The sequence below is a fragment of the Falco punctatus genome (assembly GCF_963210335.1).
Source record: "Falco punctatus genome assembly, chromosome: 6".
NCBI lineage: Eukaryota > Metazoa > Chordata > Aves > Falconiformes > Falconidae > Falco > Falco punctatus.
This window is the reverse complement of record NC_137585.1, coordinates 47,385,431-47,408,753: the sequence shown is the minus strand read 5'-3', so window position 1 is coordinate 47,408,753 and position 23,323 is coordinate 47,385,431. Positions and strand designations below refer to the sequence as shown.

General features: G+C 40.9%; 1 protein-coding gene across 3 annotated transcripts in view; it reads right to left on the bottom strand.

Moving 5' to 3' along the window:
• Window positions 1–23,323, bottom strand: part of SLC17A8 (solute carrier family 17 member 8) — a 61,699-nt gene that overhangs the window by 10,498 nt on the left and 27,878 nt on the right. Inside the window, exons 8-12 of one of the 3 annotated variants that reach the window (XM_080394153.1) lie at window positions 22,484–22,633; window positions 19,421–19,553; window positions 17,975–18,085; window positions 16,481–16,608; window positions 15,647–15,838 (exon numbers count right to left, since the gene is read on the bottom strand). In XM_080394153.1, coding sequence (XP_080250279.1) covers window positions 15,647–15,838; window positions 16,481–16,608; window positions 17,975–18,085; window positions 19,421–19,553; window positions 22,484–22,633 — 714 coding nt within the window. Of the gene's footprint in view, window positions 1–8,210; window positions 15,839–16,480; window positions 16,609–17,974; window positions 18,086–19,420; window positions 19,554–22,483; window positions 22,634–23,323 lie in introns of those variants that run through there. The other 2 variants (XM_080394152.1, XM_080394151.1) reach the window with 2 other exon arrangements.

Here is a 23,323-nt window from a genome sequence, read left to right as displayed (position 1 = left end):
GGTTAGCCTTCATTTATGTAAATATTTGGAGAGATAAAAATATGAAATGTTGATCTATTCCAGTAAATGAATGCAGTGTCCTTTCATTAATAAGTTGTTCTTTTAAACTAAATGTCAAAGGTGATGAGTAAAGTACTATTAATAAATAAATATTGGGATATTTTTAGATGGGCTTTTGAATTGCTAAAATATTTATGTGAAATCAATTAATTTGCAAACTTTTAAACCTCTACTTGTTTCTTATACTGTGTCTAGTGTCAAGGAAAGCAAAAGACGTTAAAAAGGACTAGTTCAGTAGCTAAAAAGGTAACAGTAGCTTTTCTTTTAGGATGGGAGAGGAACTGTCACCTAGGCATCATAGGCATGGACAGTGTAAGCCATTGGAGGGTGCAGGAGGAGCCTCTGCTAATGGTGTTTGGCAAGCCAGAGTCACTCTTGGTCTTTCGAGCCCTCAGTATTAGGCTGTTGTTCTAGAGGAGGCTCTACCACGCCCTGAAGCATTGCAGGCAGGTGACTGCTCTCATTGCTTGTTGAGAGGGAGGGCTACGGAGCAGGCATCAGACCCCAGACAAGTACCTAGAGAAAAGCTCAGGGGAACAACCCCATCCTGCCTCACAAAGTCCACGACTACCTGCTACAGTTTAGCCCCAGCCAGAAACTAAGTACCACACAGCCACTCACTCACATCCCTCCCCCTGCCCAAGAGGGATGGGGAGGAGAATCAAAAAGGAATGTAAAACTTAACGTTGAGATAAAACAGTTTAATAACTAAACCAGGAAAGAAATAAACCCAAAACAATAGTAATAACATTTATAATGAAAAGGATGGAGAAGGGGACAGGAATAAAATCCAAAGAGAAGGGAAAACAAGTGATATACAACACAATCGCTCACCACCTGCTGACTGATGCCCAGGCAGTCCCCTAGCAGCGATCGGCTGGCTCTGGCGAGTTCCCCCCAGTTTATATACTCAGCATGATGTTCTATGTTATGGAATATCCCTTTGGCTAGTTCACATCAGCTGTCCTTGCTGTGTCCCTTCCTCATTTCTTTTGCCCCTCCAGCCTTCTTGCTGGCAAGGCCCGAGAACCTGAAAAATCCTTGACTAAGTACAAACAGGACCTAGCAATACTTGAAAACATCTGTTACAAACGTTGCTCTCACACAAATCCAAAACACAGCACTGCACCAGCTACTAAGAAAATTCACTCTACCCCTGCTGAAACCAGCATACCACCCAGGGAACAGAGACACACCACACATACAGCATCTGATGGAAAGCTCATTACACCTCCCTATATATCCAGGAGGATGGAGAATATCAGATCTGACCACAAGGAATCATGCAGGACTCGGTATGGAAGAAGCTGCCTTCTTCCTTCTGCAAGAAAGACACTTGCATGACAGGGAGGGGCAGGACTGCTTCACAAAGAGGATAAACCAGGAGTTGAGGTAGCCCCGCTAACAAGGCATAGTCCCATAGTTGCACATGGGACTAGGGTGCTGATAGCAACATGCTCACAAAAGACAAATCAGGACCAGAGACCATCAGCCAAAAGCAGCAGGAAGAGACAGGGGTAGATACTGGACTGAAAACACACTACCCGAGCATCAGCCTGAAGTCCCTCTGGGAGACAGAGCGGAGACAGGGCTAGAGGTAATACAGGCTATGGCTTACACCTGCACTCCGCCTAGCAAAAATGCACCACTGAGCTAGAACATGAAGACACAGCACTAAGCACACCCCAAACTTATTACAGACAGAGACTAGAGGCCCAGGCTTGAGCTTAAATAGCTTCCTAACCCCGTGAGCAAGGTGTTTGAGAGGCCCCAGGTGAGGCAGATCAGGGCTGTTAAAGCCTTGGGATGTTGCTGTAAAGCAGATTTAAAAGGGTTTTTTTGGCTCTTCCTTGTTCTATACCAGAATTTAGACACTTGGTGAACATGGTTATGATCACTTGTGGCAGACAAGAGGAGCAGCAGTAGGACTAGGTCCTTAAATTTCAACTTGCTCTGGAAAGACTTAGATATTAAAAAGCCCATGTCACAAGTTCAGCTGACGAGTACTCATGACTCCACCAGGCTAAGGAAAAATGAACATGGCTGGAGGTTAGATGGTCCTGGCCATAGCTGAGATATTGCCAGACTCAGAGAAATGGGAAAGTCTACCATATTAACTTCCAGTTGCCTCCACCTTAATTCCAACATCAGCCGTGAGTGTGTTGGTGGAGCCCTTTCAACCTCATTGTGGAAGATATTGGTGGGATGGCTGATGAAACTGGTGCACAGCTCCTAGGTACGTTATTGCAAAGAGCTCTGAAATGGCCACAGATCTCCTAGGACAATGGTCTCAGCCTTGGAGGTGAAAGCATGAGGTACTTACTGCCATAATTAGGAAGTGAGCAGGCAGTGCCCATGTAGTAATGAACACAGAAGTGAAATGGAGGAGAGTGAGGGAGACCTCAGACAACTGGGTAGAGGATCCTTATTTCATGTACTAGGGCTCAAGTCAGTCAGATCATCCTCTTGGTTTCTACCTAGAAAAGAGTTGGTACTGAGGAAAGAAAGGGATCTGAAGGCCAAAGAGAAGTGTGGTGGTTGAAGAGAAAGTTAGGGGGCTATTAAACAATAGATCTTGGAAGAAATAGTTTATTTTCCTTTCTTTCCTAATTTTCAGTTTACATTATTGCATTCTGAAAACAAATTACTTCCCTTTTTGGAAGAAATAAATTAAATCCAGTATAAAGTTTATTAAATTTAAACCACACCAATCAGGAAATGGAGAGGTTACTTATCTCATAACAGTATTAACTTGGGCTCACCCTGAAGAAAAGCTTCATTTATCAAAACCTGATCTGAATACCCTTTTTGTCCAAAATTGGGTCACATCCCAAAATATGAATCATTTGCATTGGCAGATTCCTGATTTATCTCAAATCTTACTTGGCAGATACATTTCATGTTCCCATCTCATGCTACAACAAAAAACGTCTAATATAAACAGGTTATCTAGAGAAGAGCGATAGACAAGATTACATGCATGGGAAATTTGTGTAGTTCTGTTTCTTGTCTTTGGTGACCCCTCCTGCCAAAACTTCACAAGCAAAGGAGTCTTATAAATTCATGACTTTTAGGCTTTAACGGTTTCTCTAAGTAGGTGTGTAGGATGATGATTTATATGCAAAAGGACAAAAATCAGTTCAAATCATGGCAGTTCACCTACTCAGCAGCGTAAGTCATTGTTCTCCCTCTACACTGGCTCCTCACAAATATGGAGCCAAGTTAAAGGTTTCTGTCCTTTCCCTCAGGAATTGCATCAAGCCAGTGGGGGACTGTGACTATAACTCCGAATTTACAAGCTCTCCCTCAAAACTATTACTTCATATGAGCAATCAAGTTGGCACCCCAGAGGATTTCCCATGCTCACAGAGGAGGCAGCCCTGTCTCAGCTGCTAACCCGTTGTGGAGTAAGTCCTCAGGAGTCTGTGAGATCAGTCCCTATGTTTAACCAGCACATTTTAGCCATATCTATATTTCTTGGACATAGAACTGACTACCACAACGGCAAGTGGAGAAAGGAAGGTGTTACTGTTACAAAAATACAGGCTAGTAAGTCCTAAGGCTGGACCAAGCAGCCAGCCCTGGTGTTAACTGTTTTGTCTGGCCAGAACTAGCAGAGAAGTGGGCTCCGCCAGGAATCAGGAGCCCTCCTACCAGCCCCTTTGACATACAGAAATACTTAACAAAAACATCCCCAGTCCACACAAACCAGCCACCCGGTAGCGTGGAGAATGAAGTTCCAGTTTCTGATCTCATAAGTTTGAGTGAAAAATCAAAACTAGACAGCACCAATGATCAAGAACTGGGGAGCTGGTGTTCTGGTTATCATAAGGACTACAGCCGGGTCTTAGCTGCAGCAAGCTTACAAATGAAATATTTTTTTGGCTGAGGTAAGTGTGTGTGCCTATGTCTAAGTGTTGCTATTACTCAAAGGAAACAGTACATGTCATTAGCAAAGCAATTAATGTCACTGACAGCTGAGGGACAAAAATCATGCCCTATTCTCTTTCCAGTAGTCTTTCCCCTGTAATATCTGATGATGATATAGCAGTAGAAGTTGATGGGAGCATCACAGATACCAAATACTGGAGTAATAGTACGATTATTAGATACAGCTGATGCTGTTCTAACATTATTAAATAGATTGCTTCCAATGTGTAATGCATGCTGCCAGAAGGTCATCCCCATGTAAACAAAACAAGAGGGATTCCTTCCTGTATGCATGGAAATTACCCAGACACTAGCTGATGATTCTGTATTTCAGATTGTGCCTCATTACTGTGCAGCAAATAAACATACATCCTGCTAAGTAAAAGATTTGAGAAAAAGAGAGGGGAAAAAATGTATGTAGCAACATTTTTAAAAACATCTGTTTTTAAAAACTGAAAATATTTTTATCCTGGATATGTGACACCAACCTGGACATGTACATAAACCCTGAAACTGCATTCTTTTTTCTCCATATCTAATTCATTCCAATGAGGACCAAGGAAGGGAATACTTAGCTTTTGCTGCTTTCAATTTAGTCCAAGAAAGACAACTCAAAATTAGAAAATGTGAGGGAACTGCTATTCAAGTAGGTGATGAACTGTGACCTTAAACAATGCAAGACCTTAATGTCACTGCTATAGCATGGTACCCTCTAAATTAAAAAATCTTTGCTCTGAAGAAACATCGATCCTTAAATCTTTTAGGAAAATTTGACAAAGCATAATCCAGTCATGTTGTAAAGCTGATCTAAAAATGAAATTTATCAGATATACGCCTCTCCTCTGACATTAAAGGTTATACAAAAAAAAAAATTGCCTGAGAAAGAGGATAATTAATAAATATAAGAGACTGCAAATATGGAGTAGAACAGAAAAATCTTAGTACTTAAACTTACAACTCAGAACGCTGTATTTTTTACACTTCATACTTTCTAAATCTCTTTTAAAACTAGCGTAGCTGATACTGATTTTATCAGTTTAATCATTGACTTGTTGCTTAACCTGTCTTGTTACTTAGGTCTTTAAAAGTCAACAGGTAATAATATGAAATAAATAAAACCTTTGTCACTCATTCCTACATCAGGTTTTACGTAACTCTCCTAAATGTGAGTTGCATCAGAAACCTTTGAACAGCATGCCAGTAAAAGGGACTGTATTGCAAAGAAGCTGATAAAGTCTTGTTTGGAATATTGTCAATTTATTCCAGGAATTTAACTGTAATTAACCAGATATTTGCTTCTTGAATGTAATAAATCTCCGTTGTGTAAATATACTGCTCCTCGTTTCTTCAAGTGGAAAACCTTGATCTATAATGGCCCATATACAGCCCTTCTCTTGTTTGAGACTGCCAGTAGCTGTGGGCAGAGACATGATGATTTCTGTAACAGGAATGTCAGCCAGAAGCTGCTAAAATGAAATGAGACCTTGACTGCCTTTGTACCTGACCCTGGATTACTTCAAGGCAATAACTGAGGTGTGAAAAAGCACTGTCTTCCTGTACCTTCCCTTGATCCCTCCACTTAATATCACATTTTAACAGTTACCAGTCTACTTCCTAGTCCACAGTTTTGGAAATTAATTAAAGGGGGGGGGGGGGGGGGCCCTCAATTTTTTGCCTTTAGATGGTGGATACTCACACACTTCCTGATGAAAAATTAGCTGCTCCCTAATGCAGCATGGAGGGGAAAATAAGAGGAATTAGACATCTGTGTGGAATTGCAGGGCTCTGTTCTCATTGGGATCGTGGAGTCATGGTGAGATAGCTCATAATACTGGAGTACTGCCTTGGATGGATACAGGGGTTTTGGGCAGGACAGACCAGGTCAGCAAGGACGTGGAATTGTCCTGTATATGATGGAGCCTGAGTCATCTGAGAGTTTACAGGTCAGGATTAGAGGCAGACCAATAAGGGCGATGTTGTTGTGAGTGTCTCCTACAGGCTGTCTGAAGAGGAAGGAGTAGATGAGACCTTCTTTGGACAACTGGAAGAAGTCTCATGTATTCAGCCCGCGGTCCTCATGAGCGACTTTAACGACCCCACTATATGCTGAAGGGACAACACAAGCAAGGACAAGCAATCCAGATAGTTTCTGAAGTACATCATTGATAACCGATAAGTGACTGTAACTGACAAGCGATTGAGGAGCTGAAGAGAAGACATGCTCTACTGGACCTGATTATTTCAAACAAGGAAGAAATGCTTGGGAGCGTGAAGGTCATGGGTAGCTTTGGCTGTAGTGACAATGGGACAGTGAAGTTTAAGATCTGAAGGGGCAGAAATAAGGCAAAAAGCAGGATCATAACTCTGCAGCAAGACAGCATACTTTGGCCTGATGAGAACTTGCTTGGACGAATCTCATGGAATATGGCCCTGGAAAGAAGAGAGGTCCAGAAGAGCTGGTTAGCATTCAGAAATCACCTTCTCTAAGCTAAAGAACAGTTCATATTGAAAAGCAGGAAATCAAGCAAAGTCATCAGGAGGCCCACATGTATGAACAAGGAGCTCCTGACAAAAATCAAACAGAAAAGAAGTGCACAAGTGGTGGAAGCAGTGTCATGTGACTCAGGAGGAATATAGAGCATGCAAAGCATGCAGGGATGGTATTAACAAAGCCAAAACTCATTTGATACTACAGCTGGTGAGAGGTGAAGGGCAACAAGAAAGGCTTCTACAGGTGTATCAGCAGCAAAAAAAAAAACCTAGGGGAAGTTTTGGCTTGCTATAGAATGCATCAGGGGACCAGGAGACAAAGGACATATAGAAAGCCAAGGTGTTCAATGCTTTCTTTGCCTCACTCCTCACTGGTAAGACCAGCCTCCAGGAGTCCCAGGTCCCTGACACCAGTGTGAAAGTCCAAGCAAGAAAGACCTACCTTCCATGGAGGAGAATCAATTTAGGGATCATCTAAACAGATAGGATGTGCACAAGTCTATGGGTCCTGATGGGATGTACCAAGTGTGCTGAGGGAGCTGCTGGCATCACTGTGAGGCCACTTTCAATTGCCTTTGAAGGGTTTTAATGACTGGAGAGGTTCCTGATGACTGGGAAAAAAGAAAACATCACTCCTATCTTTAAGAAGGAGGCAATGAACCTGACAGCCTTCTACGATGAGAAGACTGGCTCAGTGAACAAGAGGAGAGCTTGACTTTAGCAAGACATTCAGCATTGTCTCCCATAACTTCATTGACAAAATGATGAAGTACATACTAGAGAAGTACACAGTGAGCTGGATTTAAAATATTGGTCTCAAAAGTTTGGGATCAGCAGCATGAAGCCCAGCTAAAGGCAGTATCTGTGGTATAGCCCAGGGGTCAATACTGGGACCAATTAATAACCTGCATGATGGGGCAGAGCACACCCTCAACAGCTTTGCAGACAATACAAAACTGGGAGGAGTGGTTGATATACCAGCTCATCATGCTGCCTTTCAGAGGAGCCTTGACAGGCAGAAGAAATGGCCTGACAGGAACGTCGTGATCTTCAAGTCCTACACTGGGAAGGAATAACCCCATGCACCACGAGACACTGGTGGGCTGGAAAGAGAAGGACCCGGACATCGTGATAGACAACAAGTTGAACATGACCCAGCAATCTGCCTTCACAGCAAAAAAAGGCTAACAGCCTCTTAGGCTGTATTAAGAAGAGCACTGCAAATAAGTCAAGGGAAGGTGATCCCTCCCCCTTGCTCAACCCTGGTGAGACCCCATCTGGGATGCTGGGTCCAGTTCTGGGCTCCCCAGTGAAAGTAGGACATGAACTTACTGGAGTGAGTCCAGCGAAGAGCCATGAAGATATTTAAGGGGTTGAAGCATCTGATATGTGAGGAAAGGCTGAGAGAGCTGGGACTGTTCATCCTGGAGAAGGCTCAAGGGGGATCTCATCAATGTGTATGAATACCCAATGGGGGCAAGTAGAGAAAATGGAGCCAGACTGTTTTCAGTGATACCCAGTGACAGCACAAGAGGAAGCACAAGAGGCATTAATTGAAATACAGAGAAAAGCATCTAAACATACAAAAAAACTTTTTCCACTGTGACATTAGTAGGCTGCCCAGAGAGGCTGTGGAGTGTCCACATTTGGAGATATTAAAAACCCAGCTGGACACAGTCCTGGGCAACTGGCTGTAGCTGACCTTGCTTTGAGGGGGTGGGGGTGGGGGGGGGTGGGGCGGGGGCAGGTGGGGGGTGGACTAGGTCCACCATCCATTCTGTGATGCTTTAAGAAGTGATGTGTTGTGGAGTAATCAGACTAATCTGGGTACCTTTCACTAAGACACTAGCTATAGAAAACTCCCAAATACAGACAGTTCCCCAAAGAAAATGTAGCATAACTAAATAAATCAAAACGTTAAGCCTACTCACACTTTGGGGACCACACCAGCTGTGGAAACTGAAACTCTACACATTTGGCAGATTTTAGTCCCTCATCCTTAGATATTTCATAGTTTCTTGGGGGAAGCGCTAATGAAAATATTACTGAAAGAAATGCTATGCTCCCTAGAAGGATTTTTACCAGCCATTCTTGATCAGGAAATCTGCATCTGTGGTGTGTTAGGTTGGAGGGTTTGCTGACCTTCAGCTGTAGCAGCAATTTGATGGCTCAGGGAAACATCCTGTGATTGTTTTTCAAACGAATATGTGCCTGTGTCCTCTAAAACCAATCCCAACCACTGATGCAAACCAGAGGACAATCTGTTAGTGAACTTCTATATGCCTTTTTGAAGAGGCCGATTCTTTTGTTAAACTTTGAGGAAGTCTTTCCTAGTAATTGGCAGGAGTCAGCACCATATCATCTCTGAAAGACATAAAATTGCCCAAGAACCACTGCTAGATAATCCTTCTGCCTGAGCCATAGCATGAAAGAGGCCAGCAGGTTAGTGGGCTTCGGGCATGCCCTCACCCCACCTTATGCCTGCTGCAATTCATGGGGACCCTACAGTGTTAAAGCAGAAAAGCCACCAGAGCCAGCTGAAGTTGTGCAAGCTTCTGCATACCAGGGGTAAATTGTGTCCTCCCACTCCACCTGTGGAGAGGGCTAGGTGCAGAGAGGTGGATCCGCCAAAGGTACGGCTCAGGAGCGCTGACGGAGGGATGGACTGGGAGCACTGCGAGGAATGGGCTCTGGGTGCAGCTTAGGAGACAGGAGTTAGCTGCGGGCTGCTGCTTGTTGTAAGTAAATATAACAGCACAGGGTGCCAATCAGCAAGGGGCATTTTAAGCTGCTCACAGCTTTTCATGAAATTGGAATAGAGGTGGTTACTTGGAAATAGTAAAAATGTGGATGAGAAATGCAGGAAATTACTTAGAAACACTGGCTCCTTCTCATGCTCTGACAGTTCCTGTAACTGATGCAGCCAACAAGGGTAGGGGACAGAGATCCCAGCTGCAGTTTCCATCCCAGCTTTGTCAGTAACTTTGCCCTCCAGCTCTGTCCAAGTGTGACATTTCCCTTGGTGCTCTGGCAGAGCAGAGGGTGCAGGCCAGGCCAGTGTGGCCTTGACCTTTGGCCAGTCAGGGTAACACCTCAGCCACCTGCCATGGCCCAGCTGCTCCAGCTGCTGCTGCAAGCAGGAACCTCAGCACAAAATGTCTATCGCTCTAGCAAAAAAAACCCCAACCCCCCCCCCAACAAAACACCAAGAAAAAAGGCTTGCTATAAAGCAAATCCTTGCTATTAATGACTCTGTGTTGCCCTGGGGTCTTGTGTATCATTCCATGAGTTAGCAAGGGTCAGAAGAAGCCACCCATGAAAACAAAAAAATACAGAGTAAAGATAAGGGTCCAGTGCAGCTGTAGCCCTTTTCTGTGCTATGCCCAAAGCACCGTAACAGGTAAACCTGCAGCCAGCATGGAGCAATAGGAAAGTGAACAGTGAAGGACAGAGGATACTGAATTTCCTTGCTGAGGGACAACATGCCTGCTGGGTTTAGTCCCAGCTGCCTCTGCCTGCCCTGTACAGCAGCATTATTCCACAACAGTAATGTTACAGCCATTCAGGTTGATTGTCCTTCACTTGATTTTGTCCTTAACATAAATGTCTTTCATGTCTAAATTCAAGTTGCACATTAGTACTATGATTTTCCCGTGCCCACCATGAAGCTGCAGGGACCCATAAGCTGCTTCCACTCCCCTGCAGATTTCTACCAGCACACACTGCAGAACTGATCACTGTCAGGAAACAGATCTCTCAGGACATGCAGACATCTTTATTTTCATTACACGCAGAGGAGGGGGCAGGGAACAAGCAGATGGGATCAAAGTCCCCTCCCTAAAACAAGAAAAAGTCCCATTCTCCTTATCTTAATCACGGCATTAGCAAGTTTCTCTGACTAAATCCCTCACTCTTCATCACAGCTATGCCCAGCAGAGAGAAAACACCTGGCACAGGTGTTTCTGGTGATGACTGCTAGCTCTCGAGAGCAGAGCTATCTTTATTGAGTACATTAAATATTTCCTGATTTACAAAAGTTGTCTTCCTGAGGCTGATGCTCCAAAGATTTGCGAGACACCTCTGGGCAACCACAGCCGTGAGCCAACGGAGATTTCTTTTTCATGAGTTTGAGTGTTTTCTTAACACGTATTTAACAAAACAGCCATGACCTGCTCAAAGGAGCTCTAAATTTGTGCAGGTAGAATTAACCCTAAAATAAGGAGCAAAGTAGATGCCAAAAGTTTGTACAGCAAGAGTCTAAGCACCGACTTTATTGAGCAGATAAGTATGGTTATACATAAACAAATGTAGTCTGTTGGCTGCTGTAATTAAATGAGGGGAGGGAAACAAGTTAAATGGGTCAAGCTTTTGTTATGATCAAGACTTTAAATATCCAAATGGTATGCTCTTGGGGGAAAACCTGTTGGCTTTATTATATTATTTAAAAGACAGTTCAGCACAAAGTACAATCTTACTACATTTCTTATGTAATTTCATTCTTTACTTACGTGAATTTGCATGTAGAAGAGCTCTAAACATGATAAGCAGTATAAACACTAAAACAAAAAAGGTTGAGATAAAAAAGGGACAATTTTTCATGTCATAGTAAACATTGTTATCAAATGAAGCTAAGAAATTACTGGTATCAGTATGTGAGTAATTAAAAGCATCTTTTCAAAGAAGCCTGCCAGACTGTCTTCTGTATGTACATATAGAGTTGCGGGAGTGCTAGTAGTGTATCTTACTAGCAGTGTTATCTAATCCAACATACACATTTGGACGATATAAGAATGAGGAGTTTTTAATCTCTCCATTTATTTATTCCTGATTTCCTGAGAGTTAAGCTTTGAAATCAGTCCTGATTTAACTCCCTGAACCTTGGGATGATGAAGAATATCAGGTCTCAACATGCAGGTTTTTAACTCAAAAGTCTAGAGAACGCCAAGTTCTGTTTCAAGGATTTGGAAGCTGATATCCATCCTCAGCACTGTCTGCATTGGCTCTTAGTGGCAACTTGCTTTCTGTTTTTCTCTTTTCCCCTTTCTGTTCTTTTAACCACAAGAAATATTCACTCCTCTCTCTTAAAATATGAATAATTAAATAGCACTCTAAAATTAAGGTCTTTAACAGAAAATAGGAAGAAAAATAAGATAAGAAATTCAGGGTTTACAAAATTTTCCTCAAAATAATGACTAAACTTAAAGATTTCTGTATCTATCGGTAAACAGTGGTCAACTGGAAACATTCACACAAAGCCATGACACATTTTGCATGACTTTGAATTAATTTTTGCCTTGCTACCTTCAAAATAATTATGTTACACACATGAAACTCCTCCTGGCACTTTGTTAACATCTGGATGCTCTTGTTATATTTTTTACCCAAAAGTCTGTATATTCTTTTGGACTAAGAGATTATTTCCTTGGATAATTCACTCAGGTAAATTTTCATTGTTTCTGTCATTAATTTTTCCTTTCTTACTACAAGGAACCAAGGAAATTTTTGTTTAACTCTTGCATAAATATAAGAGGAGAATCAATACTGTTAAACTTCTGCTAGTAATGCCTAGAAAACATCAGACATCAAAGAAATAAAAGCTGCAGCTTGCTTTATTAAGAAAGATCAGTGGATAACAACACTGAACAACAAATATCTAGGACTTACTGTCCTACTTTTTCTCATCTCAGACTTAAATTAGTATTCTGTAGCCTATCTATTTTACCATTTCACAGTATGGAGAGATGACTCTTCCCAATATAAACCAAATGTTGCTTCCTTCAGCAATCAGAAAGCCATTTTCAAATCAAACTCTGAGTGTATGAGCACTGTCTTATATTTGAAAATATGCAAAAGTTATTTTGGGCATGGGGAGAGAGAAATGTATAGAAATATGCAATAAATGAAGTTTACTCAAGCTAGTATTTCTCCTTAGAAAATACCATTTGATATTATCTGGGTGATGAAAATATCATTGTCCACTAGCATTAGAACAGTGACTTCTTTGGAGTCAGGTTGGCATATGCCAGCTGTTTGCCTGATTGTTTAAATGTTCCAAATTCTAACGTATTTTAAGTCAGTTTTATCAGAAACACCCTGAGTGACTGCACTTTCTTCAGATCCCACAAGAAAAGGCTGTTGGAGCCAGTTGCAGATAGAGACACCCACTGGAGTTACAAAGCCTGTTTGTTCCCAGTAAGTTGGCTTTATTCTTGGTCATACATTATTGTGGAAGCCACTGTGTAAATCAAATTGTTTATTAAGTAACAAAAATTTCCAGGAAGAAAAAACTAACTTCCAAACAGTGCTGATGTTTACACTTCATGCAATGCACCTGAACAATTTAAACAGATGAAAAGGAAAGGGAGAAAGGCAGCCCAAACATTTGAATGCTATTGCCTGGACAAGCATTATGGTATGTACATAACTTCAGCTGGTCAGAGATGATATTCTGCCTCTGGAAGCAGTTAAATCTAGAAAAGAAAGAAAGTACTTATTTAAATGCAAAAGGTTGTCCAAATGTTTCTAAACCATTTATTTCAGGGCATTAAATAATACTCAAATGTCCACTGAAGTCAAACTTGCACTGAACTAAATCAGTGCAGTCTGTTGGTGGATACAAAATGATCCTGCTAATGTAAGATGTCACTTGTGATAGCTGTGGTGCATATCTATAGCAGTAAGAAAGCAGCTACATTCACCAGAGAGGCAACTGAGCCGGTTGGCCACTCCCAAACTTTTGGGATGTTTGTAGTTCTTTGTTGTAACAACAACATTCACTCCCTTTGTGTTCCTCATAGTGAGCCAGGAAAGCTATCCTTTATCATTACTGAAATAATGATGCTACTTCTCAGAAAACATTACTGTTTCTAGAATAGTCCATTGTTTGTTCTTCTCTTTCCTCTCTGCCAGATTATACTTAGATTCTTATATTAAATCCTTTCATAATATGATTTTTCCTGTTAAGAGTTTCTGCAGTAACTACATGCATGCTAAGTGCTTGTAGAGGGAGGAGGAAGCTGTTTAATTTGTGCATATGCAGAGGAGTGGCCCTTTCTCTTTCATAAGTTATGGTGGACATTGCAAAATAGTTTAACAGCAGCTGGTCCAGCTTTTGTGATAGACTGGTGAGAACATTTGACTCAAGCTTCTGCCACTTAAATCCCCAAATGTTGACTATGACCTGAAAGAAAGAAAATATCTTCTTATACCTGTTTTACATGTCAGTAGTGAAATCAGCAACTCTAGTCTAAACTAAAATTTAGAATTTTGAAAAAAAAATATTTTCTGTCCTTACAGAATAAAGCTATTTTTTGAGGCTTATTAATAAACTGCATTGTATCAAAGTAGGATTGAGCTGTACCATAACAATACCCCTACCATTAAATTATTTGCTGAGACCAATAAAAAAGTCTTCACTGCAGTCAAATCAGCATCCGTTCAGCTCCCTTTACTTCTGATCCATATATAGTTGTAGATTGTATGTTGCTGGGCAGTAAAAGGAACAAGAGACATGAAAAGAGAATCAGCTAGCTTCCTGGTCTCCCTGCTTAATTATATTTGTAGGGAAGACAAATTATCCATGGATTCAAATGAATGTACAAGTGTAATTCCACTCACGGTATTCAATTGTACTTCAACAAAATAGCAAAATGCATGTTAGTGGCTATGTATGGTACATGAGAACAACAATACTGAAACATCACAAAGCACATCATAGGCTAGACAGGATAGCTTTCACTTGAATTTAATGAGGCAGTAATCATAACGAAAGACAAATTAAATCACAGCTTACTGAAAATCTCCATTCTGAAAAGAGTACTAATGCCACAATGAGTCTCTGGGTTGCAGCTAACTGAGATGATACAGCATGCTCCACTGGTTGATTCTAAAAATGGTAGAAAAAGGCTAAAGCCACTTTACACGGGCAAACATATACCAATGGCAAAAGAAAATTACTTTTAGACATAGGTACTCTGTTAACTCTCAAGTGTTACAGTACTTCATTTGCAGCAACAGTCAGACTGACACATTGAAAAGTTATAGATGCAGAACTAAAGACTTTACTCATGTAAGCAAGCTTTTTGACCTAAATGAGGACTTGGTTTGAGGCCAGGAACTCTATCAGTATAATACTAGAAAAATATATTTAAATTACTTCACAATAATGAATTGAGTGAGAAACCTAATCCAAATAGGACTAAGATTTCCTTTCATAAGGATTAATTATATTACATCACTAATGATGATTTTGTATTCAAAATTTTTTCATGCCAGCACAAAATCTATGAAGGGGGAGAAATCTTACAAGTATCCAGTTTATGACCTTATCCAGACTCTGTGGGCTATGGTGGGCTATGCGTATAAAGCAGACTGTCAATCAATTTGAAGGAACTGTTGAAGCAATACTGTGCCATCTTTGCTACATGTTCCTCTTCCTGTTGTGGAGTGACCATTAGTAATTAATTACAGCCTACTGTCATAAATCTGCTTTTCCCTCCACTCTGATCTTTTAGCATGAGTCTGTAGTTTGACATGGAATAAGCAGCTCAAATACCAACCTACAGGAATCCTAAAAAGACAAAGCAGGGCCACTCAGACCAGATTCTCACACCACTGGAGCCCAGTAATTACACAAATCACAGTGGATCCAGCATCTGATATGACCTTGTCCTTACTTTGTTCAGATAGGAAGATGAGGGTACTCCTTGCTCTTACAGTCAGTCCTACAGCTTGCACAAGGCAGGAACCTGCCATAGCTTGTCATCGCCTAATGGGTGCAGAAGTCCCTCCCAAGGGGATATGATGGCTGAGCAAGGATTTAGTATCACTTCTCCAAGTCCTATTGTTGTTAGCCCTCTTCCACACCACTAGAAGGGAACTACCGCCCCTTCTATCTAGCCACATGGCCTGATGTTACACAATTGAATAAGAGAATAAATATGGATACCTGATGATTTGGGGCAGCTAGGCAGGAGGGGGGATGGGAGTAGCTGCTATACAAACCTTACAATTTCAAGTATTATGACAAATCTTGAAAATTTCCATTTTCATAATGGTAAGAAGTCTGTTCTTCCATGTCTTGAGTTACTTGCTTTTGCTTTCTCCATTCCCTTCTCTGTACTTCATTGTTTTGACTGGTAGCACCATACATCTTCTTTGGACTTACAAAAGTTTCATTATTCATCTCTGTTTCCTCAGCTAGTTCATCCTGATAAATTATGCCACATTTCTCTTCATTGAGGTTTTCAGGGTCAGCCCATTCCTGCTTCTCCCCAGAAGCAAAGATAGCGTAGAATATCACTCCACTGTAATGCACCAGCGCTGCGATCAGAAAGACGTTTTGCCATTCTTCACGGGTCTGAAAGAATGGTGCAGGTCTCATTAAGTTTGCAGTAAAAAAGAAATATTACTGTCTGAATTAGACCACAAATTAGCACATATTGAACAATGACTGTGATCAGTGTTTGATTTCTGATGTTACAGATGGAGCAATTTATGAGGGTCGTTATGAAGATTTTTTTCTTTCATAACAATGGCTAATAAAATATAACATGGGAATTTTTTTTCCTCACAGTGAATTTTCTGTCTTGCATGTGAAATATTCATGGAGTTGGAAATTCAGAGATTTCTCTAACAGTTAAGCTAATCTTATTGTAAAACAGTGATTGGTTAGGAACCTTGTCAGGGATGCATTGTAGAGGAGTCTCCCAAGTCCTATAAGCGTTCCCCAGTGGTACAAAGATATTGCAGAGACTTAGCCTCAGGTAGTATAAAATATTGTCTGATTAGTTACTTAGTAGATATTTAGATAAACAGGTAATTAGTTTATAATAGCCAAGAATCTGGCCACCAGGGTATTGTAAAAGTGAGTGTTTAAGACAACCAACAGAAAACAGCTGCAGAGATCAATGATGAAATGGAGTTTCCAGGAAGCTTTGAAATGTCTTATCTTTTGTGGCCTTACCTAATCCTTTCCCAAGAAAACACAGAGAAATGTTACCTTATGTTTTGTCATTGCCCCAACGATAAGTGGGCACACCATTCCTGACAGTGTCCCCACACCATTGGAGATGCCCATCAGAATGCTAGCGTAACGTGGGGCTATGTCCAAGTGATTCACATTGAATCCTACAACAAACGAGAGACAACGGTCAACTGCACAGCATTGTGCTTGGTAGCTTTCTAGAGCTGTTCCGACTGAAGAAGCCAAAAAGGTAGGAACCCCCCTACTATATATACCGGAAAGAAGGGTAGTATCTTCTTGGTGATAAAGATGGAAGATATGTTGCAACTTTTTATTCTTTTTCAAAACCCCTTTGGGAATCATGTTGTATAGAAAACTTAGTTTGTTTCGGCCTTGCTGAAATTTTAAAGTATCTGTGCTTCCCATTTTCTCATACTGAAACAATGCACTCTGCAAGTATCTTTAATTAAGGAATGAATGCCTCGTGTTAGTCAAATGTCTGATATATTTTTATTTATGACGTAGTGGTTTTTAATACATATTTTCCAGTACTTTAAGTAGCAGTTTAACATGATAAAAAAACAGTAGGAAAAATAATTACCCTTACTATAGTGTATCTTCTGGATACATATTTTATTAAGAAATAAAAACAAATAGTAAAAATCAGCTGAGATAATTTTCGTGCTTTAGGTAATGAAAATTAGTCATAGGAGCTATGGATGATCACAAGAAAGGGTGATGAATTCCAAGTGCATGGGATTAAATACAGTAAAAAGTTGACTACTGGGAAAATCCTGCAATAAAAATTGATTGATAGAAATGGTCTCCTATGCAAGCACCTCGTAACTGAGTAAAAAAACTACTTCCCACCTGCACAGTCCTAAACCAGCAAAAGACCAGTAGTTACTTTGCTGGTCAATTTTGTTCAATAGATCCATCTTCCTGGCAGTCTGCTAGCTGACGGCCTTCCATATTCATAACAAAAGAGGTTTTTTTAATAATGATGGTACTGGTGGAGCTACAAAAGTCAATATGAGACTGGAGAGACCCATGAAAGTGTTACAAACAACTTTTCTGGAGAAGGGCTGGTTATAGGACACAACAGGGAGAGGACTGACCTAGAAAGCAGAAACTGGCAGCTAGGGCTGGGAGCGGGGTTGCAACTGATAGCATTTGAGCAACTATTCATTCCAGAGTAATTTTCTCTCTCTCTCTCCTTTTAGGGATACTGTTTATGGAAGAAGAAAAGGTGGCTGACACTGTAGAAGTATACTAGAAAATAACAGCACAAAGCTGATGTAAACTAGAATCAATCAAGAACAGATTCTTTCAAAGCTTCATCTCTTATGTGCAACATGTTTCATGGACACTGGAGTAAATTACTTCTGATATGGGAAGAAACAGGGAATACCCATAAGCAGCCACATTAAGAGCAAACAGAATAATAGAAATTATGACAGTAACAACAGTGAGGATAATGACATCACTTTTATCACTAATAGTAAAACCAAGAATAAGATCAATTCTTACCTGAAATTGCAAAGCCACTGAAGCCTACTGCTAACACCAGAAAGGAAATAGCCACACCTTTTGTATGAGAATAACCAACTATCAAAAGCAAGGTTGCTTCCATCCCAAAGCCTTCAAATGAAACACATGGCAACAAATTACATTTAAATTACTATTGGTCATGGAGATACTGATAAGGTCTAACACGAACAGCAACCTAAGATGAGACAAAATTCTTTTGTATATTATAGCTGTTTTTGAACATGCATGGAAGATTTGTGGATTCACAGAGATATTTGAATATTTATTGTTTGAGAATATACTTTTTTCTCCTCATTGCTGTGTAAACAACTCAAGCAATTGGTGAAGTTAACTCACTGAGCAGTACAGGGACACAATGAGAAAGTGACTCTGCAAAGTCCTGAAAAATTCACAAACATGATAGGACAAGGAGAAAAACACTTCTTGCCTTCAATTTCTCATGGTTGTGGTGATGTGAGATGTGCTCGGTAAATGGAACAAAAGAGCATTTTACATATAAGTGTGGCACCAACACAATAGGACGTACCTAAGCATCACAGGGAATTTCCAGTCTCTGCCATCACAGAAACTGACATTTCTAATATGTAACATTACAATCCTTCTGGGTTGTTTGTTTTGGCTTGGTTTGGGGGTTTGTTGGGTTTGGGGGTTTGGTTTGTTTTTTTTCATTGTTGTTTTTTTTTAATGATACTGAAAATACACCCGGAAGATACAATGAATTTGAGAATCCTTTGTGACGATGCATAGCCAAGCTGCATGGCATCTCTGACTGCAGGCATCTCTATTTCAGGCAGCCTATGCCATCCATAAATAATGCAAGCCAGGAACTGGCAGTGGAGAACGACTCCACAGGCTATCTGGCTTGAAAATTTTTCCCTAATTTAGTATCATCCCTACAAGTAGATGTCATTGATTTTCCAGTTCAGTCACTGAACTGGAAACAATTTTTTTTGTGCTGAGTAAAAATGCTTCTGTCCATCCCTCACCCTTTTTTTCACTCAACCCTTCCAGCCTAAACTTGCCAGTGGGTTCTGCTGGAAAGGAACATGGCCAGCTATTGCAAGACTGTATCCGCTTGGAAAAGCTCTCTCCAGCACCACAGTACAGGGTTACCTTTGTCCATACAAGTTTGCAGGATGAGGTCTATTTGATCATACTACTCTTCTCGGCCAGTCCCTATTGCCCTTTCAATTATTAACAAGGCTTCTTTCCTCCTCCCTTTTTAAAAGTGTGCTCATATGAGTAAGGATTTATACCACGAGGACATCTAACATCAGCTCTCCATTAAATCCTTCAGATTAACCAGCTGTAAATGCATTCTAGAGTAATTTGTCTCTTGTTACACTTAAACATGGACCAAACTATGATTTTTGCATCAGCTGCAGAACAGAATTGAAATATTGTATTTTCAGAATCCAATAGTACCTCCACAATTCATGACCTTCCTTACAGTGGTAGTGGTTAAAATATTCCTGCTCCGTAAGAAGTCCGCTAGTTGCCCTCCAATGGGTACGATGATAGTCATGACCATGTGAGGAACTGCCGACAAAAGGCCAACCTGCAATTAGACAAATGAGTGCTTACTGCTCATGTCCTCCCTCAGGATTTAGGGGGAAGGGAATAGGAACCATACCCTTCCTCACCCCTTTTTTACCCCCATCAGACACTTTTTTGATCCTGGATCCTTGTGTGGGGGAATTGCAGACAGGTCCAACAGGACCTGCAACCAAGACCTGGGTGACCTTAAGCTACTTTTTTCCCATTTTTAAGGATTTCTGGGAGCTCAAGAGATTTCAGCATACTCTCATCCAGGTAGTAGCAGCTTTTTTCCCAGGCCCTTCCAGTAATGGCAGTATGTGAGCCATGCCACAGCCAGAAGCTACCCACCTCAGCCCTGGTCCACCATCTCTGCTGGGGCTTGTGAGATGGGATTCACAGGATGCTGTACCTGGGAAGTGGAGCCTACAGGATGCTCCTTGGGGTGCCAGGTGCTGTCCAGTCACTGTCCCTGACAGACAGGGTCAAAAACAGGGCTGTTTGCTCACTGCTGAGGTCAAACAGCACCCTGTCCAAAGGGGCAGTCAGTAAGTGCCCCTGCCAGGAAGCCGGATCTGTGCAGACCATCTCTTGTCTGCCCAGCGCCTAAGGGCACAATCATTCAAAAAATGAAATGTAAAGTGCCTGGGCACATTCCTTCAGTTTTTGAGGGGTAGGGTGGTGTTTCTTCCTTCCTTCCCTCTTTCTCTGTATATATATAATAAAAAGGAAAAAGACAACTCTGTCTAAAAAGTCTGGAGCTGATGCTCTGATGGAGTTTTCCCTCTCTCCAGTGACCAACAAAGGAGCACAATAAAACTGCTTTAATTTAGCCGGTTAGAGTAGGTGCCCAAGGATGGGTGATGGAAGGAATATCTCCTTGTGGCCTAGGAGGAGAAGCCAGAGCACAAGTGAGAATCTCACCTTAGAAATATGCAATATCCCTGCTCTTCCATGGTTACACTGAAGAGCTGCATAGAAGACTGTTAATATTAAATTCTACTGTAGACATCACAAACCCCTGTCTTATGTGTCCTGATATTAGAGTGCCCTATCTTGGTTTGCACCTGCTTTTATATTTTTTTGTTATCCATGTTCTTAAGGAGCTCGTTTCTGGATAACAAATCTCTTCCTGTTGCCTGCTACTGTGTAAAGGAAGGAAAAACCTGCACATTGTGTATGGACCAAAGAACATATAGCATAAAACCTGACATTATGGTATAATTTTACAAACTATTAGCATACATTTAAAGTCATGCATGTATTTTTATTTTTGTGGGATTGGAGCCTACAAATTGATGCTCATCTTCTTTTCATTTTCATAGAATCACAGAATGGTTGAGGTTGGAAAGAGCCTCAGGAGGTCATCTTCTTCAATCAATGCTCAAGCACAATCACCTAGAGCAGGCTACCTAGGACTGTGTGCAGACAGCTTCTGAATATCTCCAATTACAGAGACTGCAGCTGCTTTCCAGCTGGGTGACTCCCAGCTTATATTGGTGTATGGGCCTGCTCCTCCCCAGGTGCAGGACTTTGCACTTCCCCTTGTTTGACTTCATGAGGTTCCTGTCAGCCCATTTTTCCAGCTGATTGAGGTCCCTCTGGAAGGCAGAAGAACCCTCTAGTGGATCAGCCACTCCTCCCAGTTTTGTAACATCTGCAAACTTGCTGAGCGTATGCTCTGCCCCATCATCAAGATAATTAATGAAGATGCCAAACAGGAACAGACCCAGTATGACCCCTGGGGTACACCACTAGCTACTGGCCTCCAACCAGACTTTGTGCTACTGATTACCACCCTCTGGGTCCAGCCATTCAGGCAGTTTTCAATCCGCCTCACTGTCTGCTCAACCAGTCCATACATCAACAGCTTCTCTATGAGATCTATAAGTACCTACCTTACTGAAGTCTAGGTAGCAATATACACAGCTCTTCCCTTTAGCTACCAAGTCAGTCACTTCATCATAGAAGTTTATCAAATTGGTCAAGCATGACTTCCCCTTGGTGAATTTTCTGCCAAAAGGTTACTACTTTTTGTGATAGCTCTGGTATTTATCCCAGGCATGGGAAAAGACTATTTTGCAGAGTTTTAGTGATCAGCATGTCATCTTCTAGAAGTTTTTTTTTTGAAGCAGTAATTTAGTGAAAAGCTTATTATCTAGGATGTTCAACCTCCTTACATTGACAGTCAGTTTTACATTAGTTTTTAATTACTGAGGTACACAGAGGTGCAACTCTAGGGCTAATGAAAGGCAGTTCAAAACAAACAAATCTGTTTTGTCTTAATACCCCTTCATCTTGTTCTTCATCTCCATGCTGTACTTGGCTATTCAGAGTGTCATTGCTACCATGCCAGCACTGCAGAATCTGAGCACACTCGTGCTTCCAGACCACACAGGTAATGATGTTGTTTGGTATCAGTTTGCAGAATTACACTTGCTTGAGAATAATTTTCAATGTAACAAGTAGGTTTTTTAAAGGAATGTTGGGACAACTTCTCTGGAACAATTACTCTGAAGTCTTCATTCATGCTCTGAAGAGGGAATGTGACGATACTGACTAATGAATTGGCAGTGGTCAGGAATATAAATCTATACAAAATTTGACCCCTCATCAATGAAAAGTAATGAAAAAAAAGATGATAAAAGTTACCTGGCAAGCAATGCTAAATGGCCAGCACTAAACCAAATGTGCATTTCTGTTTACTTTGTGGTTTTCATGATATATGAGGTTTTTTAATTAACTCTCTCCCAAAACAACTTCTCAGTCATTTCCTTTTTTTAATAATTTTATGCTAGAAAGCTTTTATTTCTATCAGATCACCAGAAGTATGTCATCCCAGCTACCGGAAATAATCTACTGTAATGATTCCAGGAGGATCTGGGGTTCCTCAAGCACTCTGCACCTTGTAGGGTGAGGTCTGAAGGTCACTGCTTCATCACAGACATTTACCTTGCTTATTGCAAATCCAAAGACTTCTTCAAAATAAGCAGGCTGACTTATAAGGAGCAAATAGAAGGTCCAGCTTCTGCAAAAGTTTGCCACAATGATTGCGTAGACTGGCATTGAAGTGAAAAATCTCTTCCAGGGAGTACTAAATTTCTAGGAAAAAAACCACCAAACCAAAAGCGAGTAGGCAGAGGCAGAATAAACAATTAGACAGTACACGGCACCCAATTTACACTGAAAATCACTTATAATGCAAATAAAAGATATCTCCTGGATTAGTAGCAACAGACAGGTAGAGAAACTTCCCTAGAATCTGTAGGATTTTTGAGGTGACTACTATTATAATACTACTATTGTCCTGCTTACTGAAATTACACAAGGTCTTCTGGAATCCTGCTATCGGGATAATAGAATCAATAACAGAATCAACGAAAACTAGAGAAAACCTTGTGTCATTCCCCACTTATTGGCATGATGAAGTTTGAGACATTCGATTGTGAAAAAAAGGTTATCCAAACTCAGAAACATGTGGTGGCACAGCAACAAGCAGCTACCTACTTCAATCTAATTCATTTTATTCAGCAATAAATGGTAGTGGTAGATATATAATATATAGTGGTAGAGGATTTAATTAATAAATTTAATTAATAAATAATAAAAATAATACGTGGTAGAGGATTTAATTTCTATAATTTGCTTTTGGCATTTCTGTTTTATGTTTCAATACTCCATACAGCAGGATTGCTTTACTTCAGAGCCCAGTTCACTTATAATGGAACTAAAATCAGAAGCTGAAATATGTAACTATGGCAATATACATTGACATTCTCCTTTTTTACAAAA